The 16,354-nt window shown below is 46.5% G+C and overlaps 6 protein-coding genes across 6 annotated transcripts; 4 read left to right on the top strand and 2 right to left on the bottom strand.

The window, feature by feature from the left end:
- Positions 1-1,002: 1,002 nt before the first annotated feature.
- Positions 1,003-2,292, bottom strand: N7525_002899 (uncharacterized protein; the record flags this gene model as incomplete). Its single annotated transcript, XM_061212525.1, has 4 exons — positions 1,003-1,049; positions 1,130-1,851; positions 1,932-1,966; positions 2,266-2,292. The coding sequence occupies 4 exons, from the start codon at positions 2,290-2,292 to the stop codon at positions 1,003-1,005; spliced, it is 831 nt and encodes a 276-aa protein (XP_061069546.1).
- A 2,118-nt stretch (positions 2,293-4,410) lies between these two features.
- On the bottom strand, positions 4,411-5,783 carry N7525_002898 (uncharacterized protein; the record flags this gene model as incomplete). The annotated part of the gene is made up of 4 exons (XM_002558515.1): positions 4,411-4,436; positions 4,488-4,591; positions 4,642-4,812; positions 5,047-5,783. 4 exons carry the CDS (start codon positions 5,781-5,783, stop codon positions 4,411-4,413), a joined length of 1,038 nt encoding a protein of 345 aa, XP_002558561.1.
- A 1,504-nt stretch (positions 5,784-7,287) lies between these two features.
- N7525_002897 (glycoside hydrolase family 71 protein) lies at positions 7,288-9,418 on the top strand (the record flags this gene model as incomplete). Its single annotated transcript, XM_061212524.1, has 5 exons — positions 7,288-7,422; positions 7,479-8,010; positions 8,063-8,288; positions 8,354-8,811; positions 8,865-9,418. The coding sequence occupies 5 exons, from the start codon at positions 7,288-7,290 to the stop codon at positions 9,416-9,418; spliced, it is 1,905 nt and encodes a 634-aa protein (XP_061069545.1).
- Positions 9,419-9,763: 345 nt separating this feature from the next.
- On the top strand, positions 9,764-10,868 carry N7525_002896 (uncharacterized protein; the record flags this gene model as incomplete). Its single annotated transcript, XM_061212523.1, has 3 exons — positions 9,764-9,899; positions 9,940-10,032; positions 10,090-10,868. 3 exons carry the CDS (start codon positions 9,764-9,766, stop codon positions 10,866-10,868), a joined length of 1,008 nt encoding a protein of 335 aa, XP_061069544.1.
- Positions 10,869-12,339: 1,471 nt separating this feature from the next.
- Positions 12,340-12,699, top strand: N7525_002895 (uncharacterized protein; the record flags this gene model as incomplete). The annotated part of the gene is made up of 1 exon (XM_061212522.1): positions 12,340-12,699. The coding sequence occupies one exon, from the start codon at positions 12,340-12,342 to the stop codon at positions 12,697-12,699; it is 360 nt and encodes a 119-aa protein (XP_061069543.1).
- A 1,939-nt stretch (positions 12,700-14,638) lies between these two features.
- N7525_002894 (uncharacterized protein) lies at positions 14,639-15,441 on the top strand (the record flags this gene model as incomplete). The annotated part of the gene is made up of 3 exons (XM_061212521.1): positions 14,639-14,809; positions 14,860-15,158; positions 15,210-15,441. The coding sequence occupies 3 exons, from the start codon at positions 14,639-14,641 to the stop codon at positions 15,439-15,441; spliced, it is 702 nt and encodes a 233-aa protein (XP_061069542.1).
- Positions 15,442-16,354: the final 913 nt, after the last annotated feature.

The following is a 16,354-nucleotide window of genomic DNA, read 5'->3' as shown; positions in this document are numbered from 1 at the left end:
TTGGCTGGCGACAATGTTGCCAACAGCCCCGCAAATTTCACAGAATAATATATCCAAAGAGCTGTCTTGAATATAAATCATAAGTGGTGAGTCTTGAAGGTAGCACCTTTTTAAGAGAGAGCCAATGAGGAAGGTCATTGAGGCATTGCCCGTTTCTTGCGTGCTGAGGGTTTCTGGATGGTAGAAACCTGCCTTTCCTTGCACAGTTCATCTACACGAGCTTGCATGTTCTCCAGTGTTTCCTCTAATTCCTGGATCTTGTCTTTGAGAGCTGTCGTTTCGATCAGTAATGCCGCGTTTTCGGACAATACGCCGGTAAAGCCATTCTGTGTAATGCCATTGATAAAGTGTTCGATTTTCCTATCAGATTTGCTCACTTGGAAAGCAGGCTCCGACTCCAAGAAGGTACCGCAGCAGGGACCTGCCAGACTACTAAGAAGGCTGTGGACTCGCTTGTGAAGGCTGTCAATCTCAAAGTCAGCACAATAAGGCCAGCCACTATAATGTACGGTAGGAGCTCACTCTTGGTTTTGCTGAGTTGACCGTGAGGATTGCTGTGCTGATACACACACACACACAATTCATTAACGCCCGGCGGCTGAGCCGAAAGGGCAACTATCACTAATCTACCAGTACATGCATGTTTAGGCATACGCCGTGTCTCATTGGATGTGCTGATATAGACGCGCTCGAAATCAGTTTCACCTCTTTACTCTCTTTTCTTTGTCGAACTTTTGTCTTATATGGCGCTATTCCTGTTATGGTTGGTTTTCCCTGACCCACCCTCCTCTCAGTAATTCAGTGCAGTATTAAATGGCGCGCCAAAAATAGCTATCGTATCATAGTTGTATGGGCTATGCCTAGTCACGCAAACAAACCAGTACATCGTCAACTTGTTCAAATTATTCCAGTTTGGGTTTTAATTTTTTGAGGTAGATTATTCACGGTTGAATCGGACTCTTAAAAGGATGATGGTGATGATATGACAAACTCCAGTGATGTCTAACCATATTCAGGGTTGATACTTGACAGCTCGATATCCAGCATCGCTGGTGCGTCAATCATAGTAGCTGTCAAGTTGTATGAGTGCAGATTGTGCTTTTTCCCTTGCACATATTGGAGGATGCACAAATCTTCTGAATATTAACTGTGCGCATATATTTCTTGGGTCGAGCGTCGCCTTGCTGCTTTTGACTGTGTTCGGCCTTCTTGGCTTTCTTGAGCTGAGCGTCATCTTGCTGCTGTTGATTGTGTTCAGCCTTCTTGGCTTTCTTGAGCTGAGCGTCATCTTGCTGCTTTTGACTGTGTTCAGCCTTCTTGGCTTTCTTGAGCTGAGCGTCATCTTGCTGCTGTTGACTGTGTTCAGCCTTCTTCGCTTTTGTAGGCTGAGCGTCATCATGATGCTTTTGGCTGTGTTCAGCCTCCTTGGCTTTTGTAGGCTGAGCGTCATCTTGCTGCTGTTGACTGTGTTCAGCCTTCTTGGCTTTCTTGAGCTGAGCGTCATCTTGCTGCTTTTGACTGTGTTCAGTCTTCTTGGCTTTCTTGAGCTGAGCGTCATCTTGCTGCTGTTGGCTGTGTTCAGCCTTCTTGGCTTTCTTGAGCTGAGCGTCATCTTGCTGCTTTTGACTGTGCTCGGCCTTCTTCGCTTTTGTAGGCTGAGCGTCATCATGATGCTTTTGACTGTGTTCAGCCTCCTTGGCTTTTGTAGGCTGAGCGTCATCTTGCTGGGCTTCTCTCAATCTTGCGCCCTCTGCCTTTTTTGAATTATGACCAGGATTTTGCTCTTCATGCTGAGAAGGAGAAATGTGAGAAGACGCCTGCAATATAAGATGCCTTTCTGTTTCCCAAAAACTATTGACGAAGCGGTCCAACTGCAACTCATGCCGAGGTGAGCGATTATTGTAGTGAGAGGGAAATGGAACTGGACATACTGCTTCGCCGTGATCTTTCCTGAAGCCTTGCCCTCCTAGACGTTTAATAGTGCCTAGCACATGGAGTGCGCATTTCGCATACTTGTTGATGGTTGCCGCGTTTATATCGACTCGATGAACAGCACAATGACGGATTTGCCGAATTTCTTGCAAATCAGAGCAAAATGACTCTCGCTCTTGCTCTGATATACCGCAATCTTTAAAGATTGGCTTATGATGAAAACAAAAGAATTCGGTTACTTTTTCGGAAAGCCGAGTTAATTCTGCAGCTTCTGCGCAAGACCAATGGCAGTCATCAATAAGCCCAGGAGCTGTTGTCTTGCACAACTGATACAAGAAGAACTCCAATCCAGTTTGCCATCGGCACAGAAGATGGTAGGTCACGTGAAACCTACGCGAACTTAGTATTTTCACTGCAATGTAAGGATAGCTACGATCTTACCTATCTTCCGCACTACGCGTTTCATTCCAAATTGGCACTGTTTTATCAGGAAACTCCATTATAGGAGCATTTGTAGTTTCTTAATTTGGGTATCACAAATGAAGAACGTAAGAACAGCAAGCATTGCCATCACAATAAAATTACCGGTGACGCTGTTCGCAATTGGGTCTTTTGTCATCCTCGTTTAGGTGGCGACATAACGACTGATCGAGCTAATCTTCAGCCATTTAGGTCGGTATGACGTTCATGATAGCGCGTACTTTAAACATAAGTCGCAGCACAAATCGCGTATCCGCCTGTTCCGGATTTGGGGTTGGATATCAAGTTTGAAAGAACTCCAATTGTACTGTAAAGGAGGTGAAATTGAGAAGAGATCAAACGGACTAGTTGTGGCAGATAGCCGGTATCACTTCAACAACCGGCTACTACCACAGTCTATGTGTGTGTGTATGTGCTCAAAGCTTATGGTGGCCGCAATACAGCTTTTTGTTTAGTCTGCCGGATTTGAAACGGCTGAGACGCCTCCGCGAGGTTCCACCGGATTTGGGAGATGAAATTTGACGCATGACTATTTCTGGTATATTTACGGAGTGGTTCATCATGTGATTTTTGTCGACAATACATTTCCAGATATTAAAACAACCCAAATCATATATAGACTAACGTGTCTCAGAATAGAGCCTGGAAAAAAAATAAAAGAGAACAAAGTGCTGAAACTGATTTCGAGCGCGTCTGTATGAACTTCAATTCAGCCACCATTCATCCTGTCCGTCATTTTGAGCGCGCGTCCATACTATGGCATTCCCACGAGGCTGGTGCGTTAATGGTACTTATCGAGTCCCGTAGTGGGAACAGATAAAAAAGCCCTACGCGCCGACGTTTGTAGGAGCAGGCTTCCTGCCCTCCCTCATTGCCATGAGTCCCGTGAGGTAAATTTTCCCCTTGGCGGCGTGCAGCACCTCTCCGTGGTGCCAGGGACCAGTACTCGATGATCATACGTCGATATCGAGGAAGCTAAGACAGAACCTATTTACTATCTTATTTTCTTGATTTGCGCATAGAATCTCATCTTGAGCTTTACTCTATGTACCCACAAGACGAGTTTTTGACATGTCAGACGTATACATCCACTCGCATATAATGCCCCCACTGAAAATGAGTAGAAAGATGAATATGATCGACAGTGGAATCTTGTTTAATTGAGCTTCTCAAAGTTCTGGTGCGCCGGTGTTGCGAACCGTTGGCTCCTCATCAACCTTCAATCAAGTTTTCAGCGGCAACGGCGAACTGCAGCACAGAGCTGAGGGGACTAATAACCGCAACTGAGACACCCACATAGTAAGCTCGTGATCCGGGGAGCAATAGAGAAGAATCTGCAGTATCACTCACCTAAGGGACCATGTCACTACTAGCTGGAGACGGATAGTTACACGCAGGACAGTGGCTCTCGCCAATAACTGGGGTGATCTCCTGCCGTGGGTTTTGAGTAGATGGTTGACAGGTCGAGGAATCCATGATGTCACACCCCAATACCCAATGCACAGATCGACCACGCTAGTGATCATCGGTTGCTGACAGAAGCTTCATTGCATCTTTTGAGACAAGTAGACTGCGGCACTAACCACCAAAACCATGGTTAACCACTAACCAAGACCAAGACCATACCGCAGTCTAGAGACAAGTCTCCGAGTCTTCGAAGAATCAGCTTTGTAGAAAACCTAGATTCAAACCGAAGGCATCTTTGAAAAAATTGATTATCAAGCCCAGGCTCCTCAGGAAGGCAATAGTAAAGGAGAGGTTCTAGAAAAGATCTACCTTTAACATTGTTGAAGCCAATATTTGAAGAGGTCATTCGGATATAAAGTACCGGGCGTCAAGTAAAACGTTACCGCTCCACAGTAGTGGAAAGTACGCGCCTGGATCTGGGTGCGAGAATTTCGGGATGATTTTTCCAATGGATATTTTGATCGTCAGTTTATGCGTGACAAAGAGCCATTTTAGTTGGTCACATCTGTGGACTTACCCCCTTTAGTTCGGCTAACGCCTCTCGCTAGGCGCTCGGTCTGATATTTGGGTTAGCGGAATCCTGGAATCTATAGCATGGCGGTACGTACCAACGCGCTTGCGAGCAACAAAGACATATCCAGCATCGTCATCCAGTTCATCGCTGGTGTCAATTGGCTCGACTATCTTGTATTTGGATTCCCTTTTGTTCCAACTGAACCCGCGTTAGCAATGGGGGCCAAACTACCTGGACCTAGGCCATACGTTTCCACGACTGTTTTGGATCGGGGGACGGTTGCCCACTTCACAAATGATTTAAAATCATCTGGAGTGGACACTCTTTCCCCAAAGTCTAGGCTCTTGTCACAGTAAAGGCCTGAACTTTGGATATATGGATCCCTCTTCTCTTCCTTATCTAGATACATCAGGCTAGGGCTGGAAAAGTGCAGTAGACAAGGATAGCGAAGATTTCTATTCCCTGAACATCTACGTGTCATCCCACTCACGGCCTTTGTCTTATTCACGCCCTTTATCTTTGTTCGTAGCCTTTGTTCATCAGTTATGTCTTTTGTCTCCATTTATCTTCTTTGTCTTTGTTCATACATAAAACATCCTCCTCGACAGATCATTTGTACTATCTCCACGATTTACGTGGTTAACTCTACTTACCTGAATCCCAGAGCAGGCTTGACACCGAAGGCCTGGGGGTTTGCAAAGCGTGAATCTGCACGCGACCCTCCAGTATAGTAGAGATGTTTGCCTTCAACGAGACATTTGACCAGAATGAAGGCTTTGTATATGCTTGCAATCCTTGTTTCTGGCATACCGAGTTTCTCTCTGTTGAGTTCGCAACGGCTTTCAAGAGGGGAGTCAACCTTCTCCAGCTCCACCCAGCCAGATGCGAACAATTTTTCTATAATGGCGTTTGGACTGTTGTTGAACTTTTCGGAGACTTTCTCGATGTGGCAATACACCACGGTCTCAGCCCGGAGAATTTGCTCGTCTTTATCCGAATATTGGGAAATGATAGCCTTATCCAGGATTTTAAATTCGCCTGGCTGAAGGCCGCATTCTTCCATTGACTGCCGATCCGCGGCGAATATGTTTTCGATAACCGTAACAGCATCCTCCAAACCTCCGTTTTCGCCTTCCAAATGGTGATAGTGCGACTCATCTTGACTCATGCAATTAACGAATAATCTGGCACCGACAATGCCTATCATGATGAGGCCAAGGCTAAGGCAGGTGGGAGTTTGGGCAAACTTAAATTTCGAAATGATGCACGATGCATTGCCCTTGACATTCTCCCGAGGAGTTTCAAGGCACCCGCAGTCGCTGGTGATCTCTTGGGTGAACGTCTCGAAATAATGTCCGCAGTGATCTTCCTCAGGAATTTGGGGAGCCATAATGACGAGTGTTGGGAAAACAATAGCAAATGTATCCCACGAAAGAAATAGAGTTAGAGAGCAAGAGGCCAAGCCTTCCGGATCTTTTATACCCACACCTAAGAGAGCCATCCAGGAACAGGTTAGTTGCGGCTATCGCCCTGTGACTCATTGATATCACGAAGGAGCGGTGTGAAGATTCGATGTGTTCGTTGGGGGGATGATGGGGCGCGGCACGTACCTGCCAGAATCCTTCTGACAGCCCCGTACCAATAGGGCCCAGATCATGATTATGATTTCGGCACAGCGCACAAAGCTAAGACCGTTTTGCCAGTCTTCGTACTTCGGCAGCACGGGAAAAGGCCGGACTGGGTTTTAATCAGGTGGCCCCAAGGAGATGAACCTCTTGGTGCACAGTTAGCGGATCTCCACAATGCCCTCCCCCGCCCAAACGCTCCGATAAGAAAGGAAATTTGATAGAGCAGGAGGGTCGCCTTTCATTAGCCATACAAGCTGTACAAAACGGCAAATATCCCTCTGCAGCAGCTGCTGCACGACCTTTTGAGATACCTGTCTCAACTTTGAAGGCCCGGATCAATGGGCGCGAATCTGCTACTGAAAAGCGACACAACCGCCTTATTTTTACCGAAATTAAGTTTTCAACGTACTTCAAGCAAGATGAAGATAAATTTGTACTACACTAGATCAAATTCACCAGACAGGCGGAGATTTGAGCAATAATGGATTGGGCTGCATCTAGAACCAAGTGTAGTTGATTTTCATTTGTGTGGATTATTTGACATTAATGTAAAGGTTTCAATGATTATCTTGCCCCAAGTTTTCCATGAATCCATCTGCACGGAATACATTTATAAGGGCAAAGGCTAAATGACGAGGTGGTTAGTACAAGGTGTAATTTGAGGGCCTTTCTGAATAGTGTTCTTGATTCGGGCACCAACAAACTACATAATTTTATTGAGTGGCAGACACGGATTCAGTTCCGGAAAAAATGGCAGTGTAATCCTAAAAGCCCGGCAGAACTATTCATCGACCCCTACGCTCATGTCGAATCACAAGGGCGTAGATATTCTACGACTTCTACGATTTCCTACACTTTGATTTGTGTACGGTCACCGGCATGTATAACTATATAGAATTAAACAACCACTACTACCCAAGGAACTATCCGGCGGCCACTCTGTACCTAATTGAAGCGGAAAACCGCGCAATAACGAGAACTTGTGGGCAATAGAGTTCCCACTCTACGATGATGTCGCCCAAAGCTCTGTAACAACCACATGGTTCCTTGAATGTAAGGCTTTGATTGGGCTCGGAGAGATAATTAGCAAATATCACACTCACCATGCCGATGATTAAACTTCGTAGGTCAGCTGCGAGAAGCTCCGATCACCTGGAGATTAAAAGGGGCTATTTAAAGGTGTGAGACGCGCACAAAACACATATCGATACCTGAACCAGAAAGCGGAAGATTTGACCCGAGGTGAACTAAGAGAACTTACAACCCATGATGAATATACGGTTTATTTTGGGTGTCATTACTTTACTATCCACGATAGTCCATGCACTGTCTACGGGGAATCATGGCATACGCCGTGCCAAAAGACAGTCGACAGACCGACTGGTCTTTGCACACTTTATGGTAAATATGCCCTCAATTTCCTTGTGTGTGTTGGACATATACTGATTATCTAAAAGATCGGAATCGTCAGTAATAGAAACAGCACATCGGACTACGATGACGACATGAAAAGGGCTAAGTCTCTGGGCATTGATGCGTTTGCTCTGAACATTGGCACAGATCCCTATACTGATCAACAACTCCAACTGGCATACGATTCGGCTGCCGATAATGACATGAAAGTCTTTCTATCACTCGATTTCAACTGGTGGCATATTGAACAGGCCGCCGAAGTTGGCCAGAAGGTTGCCCAGTATGCTAGCAAACCTGCACAACTTCTCGTCGATGACAAGGTATTCGTTTCATCGTTCGCTGGTGATGGAATGAATGTTGCAGAAATGCGAGTAGCAGTTGGAAAATCGGTCTTTTTCGCACCGAATTTCCACCCATCAACTGGGATAGATATCACGCCAGTTGACGGCCTCTTGAATTGGATGGCGTGGCCAAACAACGGAAATAACAAAGCCTCAACTGCAGAGCACAGTATTTCTGTCGCCGATGGGGATAAGGAATATGTCGATGCTCTTGGCGGAAAGGCTTATATTGCCCGTCAGTTTCATTTTCGTCGCAATTTGAATTATTTTTTCTGACTCTAATGCAGCTGTTTCCCCGTGGTTTTTCACGCATTTCGGACCCGAAGTTTCTTATAGCAAAAACTGGAATTTCCCGTCTGATCTCCTGTGGTTTAACAGATGGAATGAGATTCTTGAGTTGAAACCGCGATTTATCGAGATTGTCACATGGAATGACTACGGAGAGTCTCATTATATTGGTCCTTTGAGCTCACCGCACACTGACGATGGGGCCTCAAAATGGGTTAATGACATGTGAGAACCTCAAAATCAGCCGTGGAACCCTTCAAAGAGGGGGTTAAACTAACGGATAACTACAGGCCCCACGAAGGATGGCTGGACATTTCAAAACCATACATCGCCGCGTTCAAAGCAGGCCAGTCGTCTCCAGACAGTCATATATCATCTGATGAGTTAGTCTACTGGTACCGACCTGCACCACGTGGGGTGAACTGCGACTCTACAGACACCTGCATGGTACCAGCGAACAATGACAGTGGGAACTATTTCATGGGTCGTCCAGATGGCTGGGAATCCATGGCTGACTCTGTCTTCATTGTATCATTGCTTACAGCCCCAGCCACAGTGCAGGTCAACAGCGGCGGGACTGTCCATAATTACGAAGCGCCAGCCGGGGCAAGTGCAAAGGAGGTGCCAATGGGAGTTGGTGCACAAAGCTTTGAGGTCAATCGCGACGGCGAGACCATTCTGTCAGGGACCAGTTTGAAGGAGGTTATCGACGGGTGCGTGTGTGGTTTGTATAACTTCAACGCCTACGGTAAGTGAAGATATAGCCACTGCTGATAGCCCCCTTTTAACTTTGACGTGCAGTCGGAACGCTTCCACCAGGATCCAATGATGTCCTCCAGCCAGAAGGGCTCTCTGCCTTCACACAGGGCCTGCGTGTTCAGACATGTCAACCTACCCCCTCATTAGGTACAGTACCTCCACCTGCTCCATCTCTAAGTAAGAGCACCATATTGCCAAGTTCTCCTCCGGGCGTAACAAAAGCCCCTGAACCATGCTCTGCTATTTTGTCGACTGTTGTCACTGTGACAGTTACCGAGGCTATGGCTCCACCAAATTCACCTCCAACCAGAACTTGCGGCGGGGGCGGAGGAGAAGGGGGCGGTGGTAGGAATAGGGCCTGCATTGCAGGAACAGGAGCCAACAACTACAGCGGGTTGTGTTCGTTTTGTTGCAGCTATGGTTACTGTCCATCTGGACCCTGCACTTGTACAAATTATGGAACTCCAATCCCGCTTCCACCATCAACTGGAGCTCGTGGGGCGCCTCTTATCGGCGAAGACGACTCGTATCTGGGTCTTTGCAGTTTTGCATGTGATCATGGATATTGTCCCCCTACAGCCTGCAGAATAGCTTGAGGATGACTTATCTAACGGTTGAGGTGGAGTTATCTCAATATGTCATTTATTCGTGGACATAGAGGCATGAAAGTAGTTGTCGTAGATCGGTATAAGTTGCAATTCTACGATGTCTGCCATGGATCCATTTTTATAGAAATTAGGAATGTTAGAAACGGTGATCAAGTACAAATTAGATTATTACGACTTACTAAACTAGATTTTGCAGCAATCTTTTTGTGGTGCCGAGAAGGCAAGGAACGCCAGGTAGATAAATGGGGATCAAGCTCAGTCAAAGTGGAAATACTACCAGAGCCTGGGCTGCGGCACACGCTAAAGTCTCCATCATGGCGATCCTCGGACACGATGGACACGATGAACATCTTGGACACCTTGGACACCTTGGACACCTTGGACACCTTGGACACCTTGGACACCTTGGACACCTTGGACACCTTGGACACCTTGGACACCTTGGACATTTATCGAGCCTCGGAAGCAGGTCCGACACCCTTACAACGGTGGCAAACCACCGGGATCAGCCCCCGGCACTACTGGTGACCCAGAAAAGACCAGGCCCGAGTGGTGGCCTCTCGGTGTTATGCACAAGGAGCCTGACCACTTGAGAAAAGAGTGTATGGTTTCCCTACGGCCTTGATTGTTGACCTACCTACTTACTTTATTTCCAACAGACCGCATTGGGCTCTTGCTTCACATTATCCGCAAACTCGGTCCTTACGGCATTACTGCCAATAAGCTTAAGGATGTTGCTGGCGACACTGAGCGGAGCTTGAAGCACCCATCCGATGTCGAGATCATTTACGAGATCCTCCAGGTTCGTAAGATGGAGGAGCGTTTAGAACGAGGTGAAGCCGACGCCAACATGATCGTCTACATCACGAGCCGCGGCCCTAGTCGTGAGGATGATAAAGAAGACGGTTCCGCCATCTCAGTGGCTACTGAGGAGCCCGAGCACATCAACCTAGAATTAATGAACCCTATCCCATCATTCGAGCAAGCATCTACCTCCTTAAACACACCTACTGACAGTATCCCATCAGCCTGCTCTCTCCCAGGCAGGTTCTCTAAGGCGGAGCCTCTCAACTTCCAAAACCCTGCCTACGATCCCCCCTCCTACGCCAAGCCTCAGCAATACTCCGATTCATCGTCAGAGCCCATGCTCAGCACCCCCATGGCAGCAGAGATAATCAGCCCGCACAACGCCTCAGCCTTAGCTTTCGACTACTCCGCTCAAACCTACCCGAATTCCACTTCAGGAGTAACCGGTCACTATGACAACTGGACACCGTATTTCCGTCAGAACATCTTCAGCCCTATCGACTACGCTACACCGGTATCTAGCCAGGGTATGCCTCATGTCAATGAACTACCAGTTTCCCATCGCCGTGCCCACTTACCCAACATGGACACCATCCACCAGAGATCTCTGTTTTTACGCACAGAGCCCTAACCGGGATGCTATCTCTCATACCGTCTAAATGACTAATAGGGTATTAAGTTCTTGTCACGGAAGTTTGACTCAAGGTCAGGTTGAAAATGGGGCACAGGTATGAGTGATCGCGCCGGTCAACAAACTTAGGGCTTATCATAAGGCTCTGTCAGGGGAGTTGCTGTTACTGTTGTTTTTGTTGTTGCTATTGTTGTTGTTTTTCTTTACTAAATATTAAATTTTATGTGATATACAAACTTGCGTGTCATCTTGACAGGTGCCGGTACAAATGGGGGTCTGCTTGATTTTTCTTTTCTATCTTTTTTTTCTATTAGGGTTTTGTTTAATTTGATATGGTTTATATCTGCATGCGAGTTTTAATGGAAGCCGGTTGCGTTAAGAGGTCGGCGCAGAACAGGAACAATGCCCCATCGTCGGAAAGCTTCCTACACTTGTATACGACAAGCCAAGTCGATTTCCAATCAAATCATACTGCTGATAAACAGATTACGTCAAAATGCGCAAGAGAAACAAGGTCTAGCCAGCTTGCATAAGGAGCACGTTCCAGCTACTTGGATGATAAGCACACCCGCATGAACTGCCTCATTCACCACCAGGCTCAATAAGTGGATGCATCGCGATGGTCGAATATCCCTGTATTCTCCATTGGCGACGCTCTATCACGACCATATATGTGAGGGCTGGCAAGAATCGCGGGGCGCACATAAACCGGCTAACATTTCGCTGAACTTGCTCAATTCGGAAGGCGAGAAAGCTACGAATATCATGATCGCGATTGCTAATCAATGATGAGTACAGTATCTGTTGGACTTGCCTTCAATTAATAGATAATCAAGCATGTCAAGTTCATACACCTACAGTGATTATGAAAGTTAGCCCTAAAGTGTTCAGAAGCTAGAACTGAGTTCTAGATCGAACAAGTGTTTGATTCGTTCTCGATAGTCAATATAATAGGGCTGTTCCTTTCTGTATGCACGAGGAGTACAGGGGTTCACCTGGGGCCCCTTGTCAGAAATGCAACATCGGGCAAGGTGCTTCAGCCGATAGCCAATAGGTGTTACCGAACCTTTCCTTTTCAGGCCGAACCTCCCAGGATCCGGAACGAAGATCCTTGTAAGCGGTTGGTCCTACATAGTATCCACCTGTTAGGGGATAAGGACGAAAGGCCATTAATCTCGCCGCCTTTGATCCGATGGTGGGCTAGAAGGCACCGGAAGACCGTGACCGGACATGATCGGTTCGCAACAAGGCATCTCGCCTAGTCTGTGGAAAGATATGGTCCGGACTTTTTAAGACTAGCGGGAACAGTACCAAGTAGGCCAGGCCCGTGGTTCCTGGAAGTTTAATCGCAAAGATACTATAAAGGGCTTTACCTGCTGTGCTCTCCAATTTACGCCAGTCATCTGCGACATAACAAATACACGCCAACTTCCTCCTCTCCGCAGTCATTGTTTATGCCTTTCCTGTCAGCATGCCCAGATTGCAATTGCCTTCAAATCGATCCCCTGGTCTATCCTTGATATTCAAAGACTATGCAATGAACCAGATGAAAGGGACCTTTGATTCGTCAACAACACCCAATAATCTCCGTCTCTCGTGGCTTACGAAGGCACTCCGTTATACCCAAGAAGAAGCAGAAGAGAGCCTCGAACGTTTACATATCTCCACTATTGAGCGGTTGGGTTCACTCGATGATATGATCATGGGTGGCCTGGTTGACCAGCCTTTGACAGAGATTGATATCAAAAATGAAACCATCCTGATGGTTTCTTGGCATTGGGACAAATGCTGCGACGGTGAGTTAGACATGGAGCAGCTGGATCATTTTTGATTTTGCCATTAATTTATATGGACAGGAAGTTGCCCGTATAGCAACCGCGTTACGCCTCTAATACGGAAATCGAAACGCTCCTTATCCAAAAGGCCATGTGCACCAATCTTCCAAAGGAAGAGGAGCCATCGCCGGCGAAACATTGCTCAGAGAAAGGCTATCATGAAGGAAAAGAGAAGGTGCCGCCGACTTAGGAGTATCCGATTGACGCTCTACACTGGAAGACTTTTAGCCAGAAGATACTGGTTCTAGTAAGCCTCTTTTGGCTAGGATTCTCCATCTTCGAAACTTGCTGCTGCATAGATCGAAATTTGTTTCGGCCCTTTCCTCATAAGAACTGTCAACCAAAAATGAGGTCAAAGATTAGTTGTTTTGCTAGTAATTTTGTCCACATCAATTGTCAGCTCTGAAAAGTTCATTTTGTTTAAATCAATCACCATAATTACCACCTATCGCACTCATAGTTACAGTAACATCCTCCCTTAAACTCAGAAAACACATGTCGAAATCATGACCCTCCGCAGGCTTAGTATGGCAACTTGGAGCTATGAAGCAAATTAGTGACTGAGATATTATTTTGGCCAAAGTACGTACCGTCGTGAATTGGACCCACACACATGGTCTAATACACACGAGAATCGTTGTGCCTAGGGAATAAAGGGAAAACACAATTGACCCAATTGATGCCACCCAGAGAGCTTTCTGATGCTTGGGAGCCGTGGGGCCTGGATGTCGCCAATCTAAATTGAACGTAGTGGTTGTTGAAGACATATGCTTCGTGCATGTAAACCAAAATTGAAGGAATTGAGCATGAAGAAACCTTGACTGGCGAGAATTATAATCGTGAATAACCCAAGCAAGATATTGCGATGCTGCTGAAATGATATGTTAACGAGAAACATCTCAGGCAGCGACCAAGTTAGACTTGCCGATTGATAAATGGTCAAAGATAGAACGACCATTGCACTGACAAAAAATATGCCAGCAATCATGTGAGTCAAATGTGACTGCAAAGTTGAAATATATAGATACTATGAAAGAGTATCAGTATCGCTCTCGCTCTTACTCACTGCACTTACTTCGTTTAAAACGAGCAAAAGTAAAACAAAGCCAATTTCCATAGGAGATATCGAACGCGATATATCTGACATCTGGTTAGGGTAATTTATATGGCCGAACAACTTGATCTGCATACCATTATCGGAGGCCGTCGCTTTGAATGCGAGTATCATGGATGCGATCGAGCCAAGAATGATAATGCCACCTATTATAATCTGGCCATAAATGAGTCGATTTCTACCCCGCTCTGTCTGATCTAAAGCATTAGTGTATAGGAGCCAGAGTGCAAGACTTAAGCTGGAGCAAAGAATTGCTGTTGCTGACGCAGCTAGTTGGAATATTATGCCAAGGTCCATTCTTTGGTTTCAAGCTCACGAAGACCTTTTGACTATAGTCCATGGTACCAGCCATCATTTAAGTAAAGATAGTGGCACAAAATACTTGTTTCCTATCTGTCTTCTACTCAATTTCTACCACGCATGAAATGTAGTTGGTCAGTGGTTATGAATATGCATCTCCTAGGGTCCCAGGCGGAACCGCTTGTCAGCATCAATGTTTATCCGTCTTGTGATAGGGGTCCGAGTGAGCGCCCTTGCCAGAATCTCTTGATTTGACAAATGCTGCCAAGAATCTATCATAATTGACCTCTCTTATTTGGGCCCAGTGTGCCAGGGCTCCAATTGAGAACCCTTGTAACTTGCAGGGGGCCCAAGCGCGAGTGGTAAACTCTGGAAACGAAGCGGGGCTTTTCACATCCGACTTGAGATCGGTTCTTGAAAATGTTTTTTCCGAGACAAGGAGGGGCTCCGTTCAAACTCGGGAAGATTCGAGCAACTGAGCATTTATTCTATACTGATATACGTCGCGTTATTTCGCTCTGATGGCGTCAGCAGCATTCTCGCTCGAACGTGCGAGCGACGCGATTAGGGACCAGGGTTTCTACTCCGAGATGGACCAGGAGTTGCGGACTCCTATGTCAGAAATGGGACCAAAGAGCTGCCTGTCTGCAGAAGGTTTGGAGTTTTGCAAAATCCATGTTCTCAGAGACGAGGTATGTTGCCAGTGGATCTTGACCTCTAGATTTTGGCTGATCCTTTGTAGCGCGCTCGATCAATCCTCAAGACCTTTTTTCCTTCGTGCGGTCTTGCCCGGTACCGGAAATTCCACAGTGATCCAGGGCACATCTTTCAGTTCAGAAGTGGGGGTGAGAAGGCGGGCCGGCATGTTCTGGTCGTGAAATTGTGGGGTAGTGGGTCGGAAGTTGTTTTCTTTGATGGTTCACATAGAGAAGAACTACCAGGTGTTCATGCCTCTAATGGTCTATGGGAGGTACCCTTTGCTGCCTTGAAATCAGTGGGTTGTGGCAAAGGGTCAGAAATCCTCTTCGAGCATGGCGGCCTGTAAGTCAAACCTGCCTGCTGACATTTTTGCTCCTCTGACTGTTAAGGTAGAACTATCCAGGACGCCCGGCTAGCGTTTGAAATCAGGAAAGGCACTCCGATTGCCACCGTGTTTGCAACACACGACGTCATTATGAAATGGGCGAAAGTTGTTCTCCCAAAAACACCGCAAATAGCAAAAAAAGTCGCCGAACTGCAAGAGGAAAGCGAAAGCGCAAAAATCGATTTCCATTTTGAGTACGATACAAAAAGGACGGCCGAACCCTTTGTCCCGGGAAATTGAGCGACATAGGGTAGGTCATCTCCTACCTACCTATTTACCATCCCACGCAAAGCGAAATTCAGTCTCAGGAATCGGATCGGTGATATCAGCGCAAAAACCGACAGGGTCTCCGTCACCCAACTGTGTCCTGTAGCCCACTGATGAGGAGGCTTCAAAAAAGGGAGGGTCAAAGTTATCAGTAGGCGGCGGGGGACAATCGTGGAACAATAGAGGTGCGAACATGTCCACAGCTTCATATGCTGGCTGTAACTCGAAAGAGGTAAATGGTTTGTCTTGTAGCTCAACTATATCTCCATGTCAATGAGAGTCTATTTTTCAGCAATAATAGTAAAGGCAAATTCATACCATGTTGTGGTGCTTTTTCAGAAGTCGTATCAAGCAAGGCTTCCCCATTCTTACACCGTGCTCTGACTCTTCTAAGAGGGCAAGAGTTTTGGCCAAGATCTGTCTCCCCCAGCGTCCTTTTCGGAGTTTTCAAATCGGCGTCGTTCGACGAAGACTCTAGCGTTTCGATCATTTGGTCCAATTTCATAATAGCTGTATCACGCAGTTCGTCACACATTCCCAACATGTATCGTCGTTTCCTATCTGACGAATAGGTGTGGGTTTTGGCATGTTTAATCAATGCGCTCACGTGTGTAAAACGCCGAAAACACTCAACACATACTTCGTTGCAATCGACGTCTGGTTCCAAATCCGCGGTTAGCTATTGATGTTTTCGCGCAAGGAGAGGCAAGCATTACGCAGTTCAAAGTGCTTCAAAAGACCCTTTCTCGACCCGAAAGGCTTTCCACAACCGTAGTATGGGCACTTGCTAACGCGGCGACCCAACGATCTCAAAGTTGCGGTAGTTTCGCTGATGCTATCTTTTCCATTGTCCTTTTCGCCATCGCTCTGATAACTGACATTACTC

This window comes from Penicillium rubens (genome assembly GCF_028828025.1).
Source record: "Penicillium rubens strain IBT 27055 chromosome Unknown utg000002l_segment0_segment0, whole genome shotgun sequence".
In the NCBI taxonomy this organism is placed as follows: domain Eukaryota; kingdom Fungi; phylum Ascomycota; class Eurotiomycetes; order Eurotiales; family Aspergillaceae; genus Penicillium; species Penicillium rubens.
This window is presented reverse-complemented; position numbering and strand designations above follow the sequence as displayed.